At 33.1% G+C, this 9,943-nt stretch overlaps 2 protein-coding genes across 2 annotated transcripts; one reads left to right on the top strand and one right to left on the bottom strand.

Annotated features, from left to right (window-relative positions):
* The first annotated feature begins 730 nt into the window (after nt 1-730).
* Nucleotides 731-4,147, top strand: LOC131601786 (fasciclin-like arabinogalactan protein 15). Its single transcript, XM_058873681.1, has 4 exons — nt 731-1,673; nt 1,801-2,367; nt 3,507-3,588; nt 3,800-4,147. The coding sequence occupies exons 1-3, from the start codon at nt 914-916 to the stop codon at nt 3,578-3,580; spliced, it is 1,401 nt and encodes a 466-aa protein (XP_058729664.1). The 5' UTR covers nt 731-913; the 3' UTR covers nt 3,581-3,588; nt 3,800-4,147.
* A 3,895-nt stretch (nt 4,148-8,042) lies between these two features.
* On the bottom strand, nt 8,043-9,339 carry LOC131604898 (uncharacterized). The gene is made up of 4 exons (XM_058877314.1): nt 9,144-9,339; nt 8,656-8,950; nt 8,408-8,550; nt 8,043-8,080 (listed from the first exon to the last, which is right to left on the bottom strand). Exons 1-4 carry the CDS (start codon nt 9,337-9,339, stop codon nt 8,043-8,045), a joined length of 672 nt encoding a protein of 223 aa, XP_058733297.1.
* Between the last annotated feature and the right edge of the window lie 604 nt (nt 9,340-9,943).

The following is a 9,943-nucleotide window of genomic DNA, read 5'->3' as shown; positions in this document are numbered from 1 at the left end:
GGACAAAATTTTTTTACTAGAGAAATATCGACTGTTGTTAACAAAATAAATCGATATCAAGAAAAAAATAGAGGTTACAAATCTATTTAGCATACATTGGCCAGTGATCCATATGAAAGAGTACACAGTAATTTAGCTTGTTGTGACATAATCTCTAGCTATACAAGTCAATGAGTCATTGAAAGAAAAATACAATTAAGCTGCCCTCACAAGTTCATAGGAGTAAAATTTAAACATATTATGAATTATGCACACAATTTTAATTATTAGTTTACTTATTTTCCCCATTTTTAACATGTTATGAAAAGCCACCTAAAAAATAATGCAATCCAAAACTCAAAACAATTAACCAAAGCAATTGCTCATAAAAAAAATGATAGTTTTTCTTTATTCAACTCAAAGAATGTGAAAGATAATGCACACAAAAAGACATCCAAAAAAACTAAAAAAAATAAATAAATATAAACTAGTAATGAAAGTGGGTTTGTTTATTTATCCTTCATTAACTCATGACGAGCTGTGAGAACCAGAAAATATCAACAAGGGCCAGGTAGCAGTTAGGAGGGTACTGGACCCCACTCTCTACTCCCACAGTTCATGTCACACACCGCTCTCTTCTCCTTCAATCAAAAACCGCCACGTGTACCTTGAGTTTCACAAAGCAACCGACACATCTTAGTTTACCATAACCAAAGGTAAAAACAGAACCACCATTAATTATACATCTAAACTAATCATAATGACCAAATAAACAACACAACAAAACTCTCACACCATTTAACAATCATTCATCTCTCTCTCTGCTCTCTCACAAACACATTACACAACACAAACACAACACACAAAACATAAACAACAGAGGTAGCGTTTGTATTCGGTTATATCATCTGTTCTTGTCTGAGAAGAACAAAACATGAAAATGGCCATGGATTGCGGCATCTATGGCGTCATCAAGCTCCGCATGTTCTTCTTCACTTTCCTCATTCTCTTTCTCTCCACCTTCACCTCCACCCTCTCCGTCTCGTCATCTTCAACGGTTCAGATAAACTCAAACTCAATCTTGGTGGCTCTACTCGACTCACATTACACAGAACTCGCTGAACTCGTTGAAAAAGCCATGCTTCTCCAAACACTAGAAGACACTGTCGGCAACAACAACATCACCATTTTCGCTCCCAAAAACGAAGCTCTCGAACGAGATCTCGACCCTAACTTCAAAACCTTCCTCCTCGAACCACGAAATCTCAAGTCTCTTCAAACTCTCCTCATGTCACACATCATTCCAACCCGAATCAACGGATCCATACCCGGGTCGACCCGACACACAACACTCTCCCTTCAACACCACCTCACTATCCAACCAAACCAAACCTCCCAACAATGGACAGTTAACGGCGCGAGAATTCTCCATCCAAACGCCGTGACTAGACCCGACGGCGTCATCCACGGAATCGAACGTCTCATTATCCCACGCTCCGTACAAGACGACTTCAACCGTCGCAGAAGTCTCGTCTCCATCGCCGCTATTAAACCGGAAGGAGCACCGGAAGTTGATCCGAGAACTCACCGCTTGAAAAAACCAGCCCCGCCGCAAAACCCTGGCTCACCGCCGGCTCTTCCAATTTACGACGCATTGGCTCCCGGACCGTCACTAGCACCGGCGCCAGCACCAGGTATAAAAATTAAATTGTACTAGTAATTAATAATTAATTTGTAACTAACTTTTATTTTTGGTAAAATAGAAATTTTATTGATAACAAGAAAATTGATTGCGGAAATTAATGTGTAACTAACTTTCAGGACCTGGTGGACCCCACCACCATTTCAACGGCGAGGCACAGGTGAAAGATTTCATCCAAACGCTGATTCATTACGGCGGTTACAACGAGATGGCGGATATTCTCGTAAACCTAACGTCGTTAGCGACGGAGATGAGTCGGTTAGTTTCAGAGGGTTATGTTTTAACGGTTCTAGCTCCGAACGACGAAGCCATGGCTAAGTTAACAACGGACCAGTTGAGTGAACCGGGTTCACCGGAACAAATCATGTATTATCATTTAATTCCTGAGTATCAGACTGAGGAGAGTATGTATAATGCTGTTAGAAGATTCGGGAAGGTTCGTTATGATACACTGCGATTGCCTCATAAGGTTGATGCTCAGGAAGCTGATGGGTCGGTGAAATTCGGGCACGGTGACGGGTCGGCGTATTTGTTCGACCCGGATATTTATACAGATGGGAGGATTTCTGTGCAAGGGATTGATGGGGTTTTGTTTCCTCATCAAGAGGAAGAGGAGGTTGTTGATAAGGATGTGGCCCGAACCCGGTTGGGTCAACCCGCTAAAGTTGTGGTTAAGCAAAGAAGAGGTGCGTTGCTTTGGTTTCTTTCTTCTCTTTCGCTTTTGCTTTATTTTTTGTTTGGGTGTGTTTTAAGTCAAGAAGAATATAGTGAAAAAATATTCTAAAAGGTGATTACGATGGGTTGATTAATTTGGTTGGATTGAAATTTTCTTTGTGCTTTACTTTATGTGTTTTGCTTTTGGTTATGATTCTTGTTACTATGTGGTTGTAGCTTAGATGTAGGAATCATTTTGATGAGAAGAAGTGTCTAGACTAGTTGTGGTTGGTTTTGCAAAAACAAAAAATTATTAGTTCAATTAATTAATTTAGATATAAAGTTAGTCGGATATAGAATTATTTATGTTTTTTTTTTTATAGACGAAGTGGTAATAATCACTAGAAAGTCACACATCTGTGAGTACACTGGTGTTGGCGTCTTATTGTCTTCTTCTAGTTGAGTTAGGATTTGCAGACGGACTTATTTATATTTGAGTACATGAAAGTGAGTAGAGCAATAATTTGAGGCTGAAAATTATGTTTAGAGGAAAAGAAACTCTTAAAAAACTTCAATCTTAGGTTAGAATATACTTTGCATACAAAAGTACTTCTACTCAAGAACACTTTAAACATATCAAAATCAATTTTGTTGTTGTTTAGAATCACCTTTGTTTATGAGGTAAAAATGATTTTAATCATATGCTAAGTAACTAAGTTTTATTTTAGGTGATTTCTTTAGGTCTTTGGATTATGTGATTTAAGTTATGCAATTGAGTTGTTGAGGTGTAAGTATTTTTTTTTTTTGTTAAATTGTTTTCTTCTGATTTAAGAATGTTAGGTTAGATTGTTAGGAAATATAGACAATTAAAGTAGCAAATAGAATACTTAAGGTTTAAGAAACTAGTCTAATCCAAACCTTGAAAAGTAAAGCTCTTAACTTTTTTCTTACTTAAATGTATAATGTGGTTTTCCTACATATGTCACTATAAAAGATTAAGGTGATCATTATTGCAAGGTAACTGCATAAGCTTTAAGAATTTTTAATCAAATACCAAATTAAACAATACAGTGTCACAACACTAGTAATTAATATTTTAGTGGTTATAATATGGTTAAGTAGATATCACTACATTGTTTCTTTTTATGCTAAAGTTTGAATGAAATGGCAGGAAAATTGCTTGAAACAGCTTGCTGGATGCTTGGAACCTTTGGACAACATTCTAGGTTCACCTCTTGTCAATAAACAGAAAAGTGAGATTATAGCTTCATTTCTTGTTATTTCTGATAAATAGATAATTGATGTTTACATATTAACTTGAGCAAATTATTAAACCATAAAATTTTATGTCAATATTTTTGCCTACTAGCTTAAAAAAATTGACATTAAGTTGACTTTTCAATTAATTTACATACTTTCTATTAAAATTTATTCATGTACTGATAGATCATATCTTGATTGCAGATGCACATGAAATTCCAAAGATGTAAAAAGTCAACGGAATATGAATGAAGGCCAGATTTACTTGAATGGATAATAGCAGCTGCTGCTATATATTGGTTTGGTTTAGCCAACTTTTTTCTTTCTCTTCTCCCTCTTGATTTTCTTGATGTAAGCACAAAAGTTTCTATATAGTGCATATATGAATAATATATATGTAATTAGGTTCAATTAGTACTGGTTGTGGGGTGAAAAGGTTTTGTGAAATAATAAAAAAGGCCAGAATCCGTGCCTTGTTCGGTAAGTAATTTTACTCGGAAAAAAATGGAAATACGGTAATAAAATTATTCTTTATTGTAATATGATCTTTTATTCATGTATCTCTCTTTTCACACATGTCTTTGTATGTTTTTATAAATCGGGTGTTCTCTGCGTGCAACTAATAATTCTTCCATGTCTGAGTTTTGAATTTAGAGGATTGGTAGTTAAAATATAGACTTCATATGTTGATGTACTACCAATAACAAGTTTATAAGAAAGTAAGTGTCAATGAGGGAATTTCTATTTTAGAATATCTTTGAAACTTGGATGTAAGGACACTAACTAATTGCCCTTTGCAAATATGACTCTCCAAGTAAAACTGTTTCTTTTTAATACAAGTGGAGAGAGTTAGGAGTAAAGAGATGGCAGTTCCCAACTTGTCTTTTTTGGGAATAATTATTTTGGTTATAAATATATAATTTTGTGTTGTTAGAGTTGGTGTAGGCTGTAGCCAAGTCTAAAAGAAAGTTAAGATTTGTATTTAATTTCTGTAGTTGATTTGAGGAATTTGCTGGTAGATAATTTACAAGTATTTATGTAATGTAAATGTTTTTAGAGTCTTAAGTTTGAAATTCAACTCAATTAAATCTTCTTGTAATAAAACAAAAAAAAAAAATTAACTGCTCTTGACTATAATATTTATTGTATCAGACAATTTACACATTCAAACTTGATAAATGAGGGGGGAAAATGATGATCTTATTCAAATTTATTATTTAAAAGTGTTGTACTTAATATTAAATGGAAAATATAATTAAAAATAAATAATCACAACTGTATTAGAAAAATGATGTAATTTTTTACAAATATTTTTGAAAATATAATAAAATTTTGTAAAATATTTTATTGTAAATGTAATAAACTTTTTTAAAATATTTTTGTAAGAATTAGGGAATGAATATGAGTCTTCTACTTCTAAAAGGAAATTCAATGTAATAAATGAGTTCAGATACACGAAATAAATGAGGTCTCATTAAGAGTTAGAGAAAGTATAAACTTCTCATCACCAAACTAATATAAGCCAAAGTGGCTTACATGAAGCATAACAAAGCCCGCTCATCAATGCTTAACAACTTGTAAATGCATAAAACATAACCTCGGAAGAAATAAAATTAGGAATGTAATCGGTTGGGCTTGAATCGATTTTTGTTAAAAAAAAAAAGTTTGAGTCAATGATATTGTCATCAGTTTGATTTAGTTTGGTTTTTAATATTTCTCAAATATAAAATCAAACTAAAATAATCGGTTTGGTTCGGTTTATATTTTTTTTAAAGGAAAAATATTCTTTTTTGTCCCGTAAGTTAACTTCGGGGTTCATTTTGGTCCCTTAACTTCAAAAAGTTTCATATTGGTCCTTAACTCTTCAAAAGGTGTCATTTTAGTCTTTTTGTCATATTAGCGATGGAAAAACTAAAAAATCAGTAGCTAATATGACAAAAAGGACTAAAATGACATCTTTTGAAGAGTTAAGGGACCAATATGAAATGTTTTGAAGTTAAAGGACCAATATGAACCCCGAGGTTAAAATACGGGGACCAAAAAGAGTATTTTGCTTTTTTTTAACATTATACTAGTAAGAAACTCGTGCTATCGCACGAGTCCCGTCTGAATTCACATCACATGTCTATCAAACTATCATTTATAAAGTTTGAATTCATTCTTCAATTGGTTAACATTGACATAGTTACAAATATATGCTAATAATATGCACTAACTTTTAAGCATTGATTCGTACTTACAATAAATCGTACAGTCGATTCTCTAACTTCAATTATATGAAACAGCAGCAAGAGAAATATTTAAAAGATGAACATTAAAATGAACAGTCTACAATTGCTATCTCATAGATACATTTACATCTACCCGTGAATCCAGATGAGTTAACAAAATTCAGTTGAATCCAAATGAGTTAATTTTAAAACTACAGATTTGAATAAAATTATTTTTCCAATTCAAATAACATTATTTTTTAGATATTAGTCAATATTTCCAAACATAAAAAATTTATAACAGCTTTTCGTCAAATATCTATTTTAAATCTTTTTTATTATATTATATTTACAATTTTTACAAACCTACAATATTTGACAACTTTCCGTAAAATTTCAGTTCTAAATGAATATCTACATTCCATGGTATCTTGAAATTTCAGTTCAAAATGAACATTTTCACTATTTTTTTGTCTAGGAAAATTTCATAATAGAAGTTTAACTCTACAAAATTTATAAAATTTTAAAAATTTTAAATTATTTGATATTTCATTGAATAATTTTAAATAAAATATATTAAATTTTTAAAAAAATATAACTAACAATATTTTTAAATTTATATAAAATTTAGTGTGCTTGATAATAATAATGATAATAATTAAAAATTAAATTAATTGTTTATAAAAACTTTTTAGAGATATTTTTGAAAATCAACATATTCTCACTTTTTTAAAATCAACATAGTCTCACTCTTAAAATCAAGGGTAAATTAATTTCAGGGTCCTTTAAGTTATTTAATTGTAACATATTGGTCCCTTAGGTTTTTTTTTGTAACAAATGGGTCCTTTTGAATGATTTCTACCTCCTTTTTCTCTCATTTTAAACATTTAGAAATGTTGATTGTTATATTTTTGGTTGCACTTCGTCATTTTTATACCACTCAAAATAATTGCATCCATAATTAGCACATTTTCTTTGTTAAAAAAGGATAATAGTACACACATTTGATAACATAAAGGACCTAGTTGTAGTGAAAATAACATGAAGGATCAAACTGTTACAATTAAATAACTTAAAGGACCCTGGGAGTAATTTAGCCTAAAATCAACATACTCTCACTTTTAAAACAAATATTTACAGTAACTTTTAGTATAAATATTATCATTTTATCATTAAAAAAATTATAATTTACATAGGTATATAATTGTGTGTAATTTCAACGTGCATATTCCTAATACTAAATTAAAATATATCAAAAATATTAAGTTATATTTTAGTTATAAACTAAAATCCGTTTTAATATAGATCTATTCAATAAGAATGAGTGGTGTATAAAACAAAATTAAATTGTTTATTATTAGTATTATTATTAAATTTTATAGGTAATGTACATTTTTTTAATATGATGGATACTTTACAATTATTCATAAATATGATTTTTAGAAATACTATCTTTAGACTCTTTTTTTTTTGATTGAGTGAAGTATATTTTTTCTATTAATATTAGGGTTTACGTTTGAATATATTGCTTAACACGTGTATTTGTACACTACAACACGTGTGTAAGTTTATTCATAAATTCACTATCTTTTGGTGATGTTTTAAATTTAAAAGTATGCCAAATTAGCGCGTTTCATAAAAAGTTATGTATTCATCCATCATAATTGTTTCATAAGAAAATTATATATACCTTGGTAATGACCATACCTTGTCTTGAATGCAGTTTTCTGAATATCGTTCGCTTTCACACGAATTTGATGATACCCAGACCTCAAATCAATCTTACTGAATACACACGCTCCAACCAGTTGATCCATCAAATCACCAATCCTTGGTAATGGATACTGATTCTTAATAGTAACTTTATTCAACTGTCTATAATCTACACACAATCTCATCGAACCCTATTTCTTCTTTACCAATAGCATTGGCGCACCCCATGGAGAAACACTAGGATGAATGAATTTCTTCTCAAGCAACTCTTCTAATTGACTCGTCAATTCAGTCAACTCAGATGCCGACATACGATAATGCACCATCGACACAGGACTAGTTCCAGGAATCAACTCACTAGCAAATTCCACTTCTCTCTCAAGTGGCAACTCCCTAACATCTTCTGGAAAAACTTCCGAAAAGTCACATACTACCGGTAAATCACTTCTCACCGCCTTTCATTTCACTTCCATTGATGCAAACAACATAAACACAGCAGCCCCGTCTTTAACCGCCTCGTCCACCTATCTAGCAGTCATCGCCAAGTTCTCAATACCGACAGCTTCAGGAAAAATAACCGTCTTCGTAAAGCAATTAATATGAACTCGGTTAAATTCCAACCAGTTCATTTCCAGAATAACATCCAGTTGTTCCAACGGAAGGCATACTAAGTCCATTCCGAACTCTCTACCAAAAATATCAATCGGACAATTCAAACAAGCAAACCAAGTAGTCACTGAACCCGACGCAGGAGTGTCAATAACCATACTTCCATTTATATTAGATATTTCCAAATTTAATCTCTTAGTACAATCCAAGGAAATAAACGAATGAGTCACTCCAGTATCAGTAATTACAATTAAAGGTGTGCCATGGATAAAATACGTACCTTTAATCAATCGATCCTCAGAAGTAGTCTTTGACCCAGAAAAAGCAAACACTTTACCACCAGCTTGATTCTTCCTTAGCTTAGTGCACTCCAGACTGATATGACCTTCTTCATTGCAATTGTAGCAAGTCACGGTCTTCATTCTACACTCGGCAGCAATATGACCCACCTTACCACACTTGAAGCACTTCTTCTCTCCACTCTTGCACTCATTCCTACGATGTCCAGTCTCACCACAGTTATAGCACCTAACAAGAGCGCTAGAGTCTCCCCCACTAGGCCTTTTCCAATCATCGTCTTTAGGATTTCCTTTACCATATGGCTTACCTTTATCCATAGGCTTCACCTTAATGTTATCCTCTTCGAATATTCTACTGCAATCCACCAAGTCAGCAAATCTACGAATCCTTTGATATCTGATACCTTGCTTAATCTCATCACGAAGACTATTCTCAAATTTGATGCACTTCGAGATTTCACTAGCCTCATCATTGTTGTAGTGAGTATAGTACTTCACCAACTCCATAAACTTGGAAGCATACTCTGAAACATATATATTAACCTACTTCCAGCTCTAGGAACTCAATCTCATTCCTTCCCTAAACATCTTCAGGAAAGTACCACCTCAGAAATTCTCTCTTGAACACAGCCCAAGTGATTGCTACACCATCAGCGTCAAGTTCAACTCTAGTAGCAACCCACCAGTCATCAGCTTCCTCAGATAACATGTGAGTACCATACCTCACCTTCAGGTTCTCGGTGTAATCGATCACCCGAAAGATCCACTCGATTTCCTTCAGCCACTTTTGAGCACCATCAGGATTGTGAGTGCCTTTGAACAACGGAGGATTATTCCTCTGAAAATATCTCAGCTGTCTGTTAGCACCAATTCCAGCTCCATTGGGATTCCCTTCCAGTACACCAACAATCATTCCCAAGGCCTCAACAATTGCATCATTGTTTCTTCCACCTCTTCCAGCCATTGTTCTGCTATATCACAAAACAATTTTCATTAGAACAAAAGTATCGACAGTGTTAACCCACACTAGTCGTATACACAAGAATAATTAACACTAAGACATTGACCACAACGACCAACCAGGCTCTGATACCACTATTGTAACACCCTTCTAAACCCCCAAGAAATACTAAATAAATTCATAGTAAAACATGCAAAAGGATGTTACAACTCCTTAAATAAAATAAAACACCTGTCATGCTTTTTTGAGGAACATAATTTAATCAAACATGTTTAAACATATAGCACTCGGATACATCTTCGATGATCCAAACAACACAGGGATGCAGCTACACCAAGATTTATGAATGCATGCACAACATATAGCATACAAATCATCACCGATAACTCACCGAAGCAACACCGAGTATAATGTATTCACACCTCAACACAATTCAAACAATCACATTATACATAGTTCTGTCATACCCCAAAATTTACTCGATATAATCCACTTCTTCTAATTTATTAAGGGTGTTAAAAAAATTAAGATCCATAGGGTTTAATATATCTATTAT

Source organism: Vicia villosa, linkage group LG5 (genome assembly GCF_029867415.1).
Source record: "Vicia villosa cultivar HV-30 ecotype Madison, WI linkage group LG5, Vvil1.0, whole genome shotgun sequence".
Lineage (NCBI taxonomy): Eukaryota > Viridiplantae > Streptophyta > Magnoliopsida > Fabales > Fabaceae > Vicia > Vicia villosa.
The sequence above is the reverse complement of the archived record's forward strand: the minus strand, read 5'-3'. Positions and strand labels throughout refer to the sequence as shown.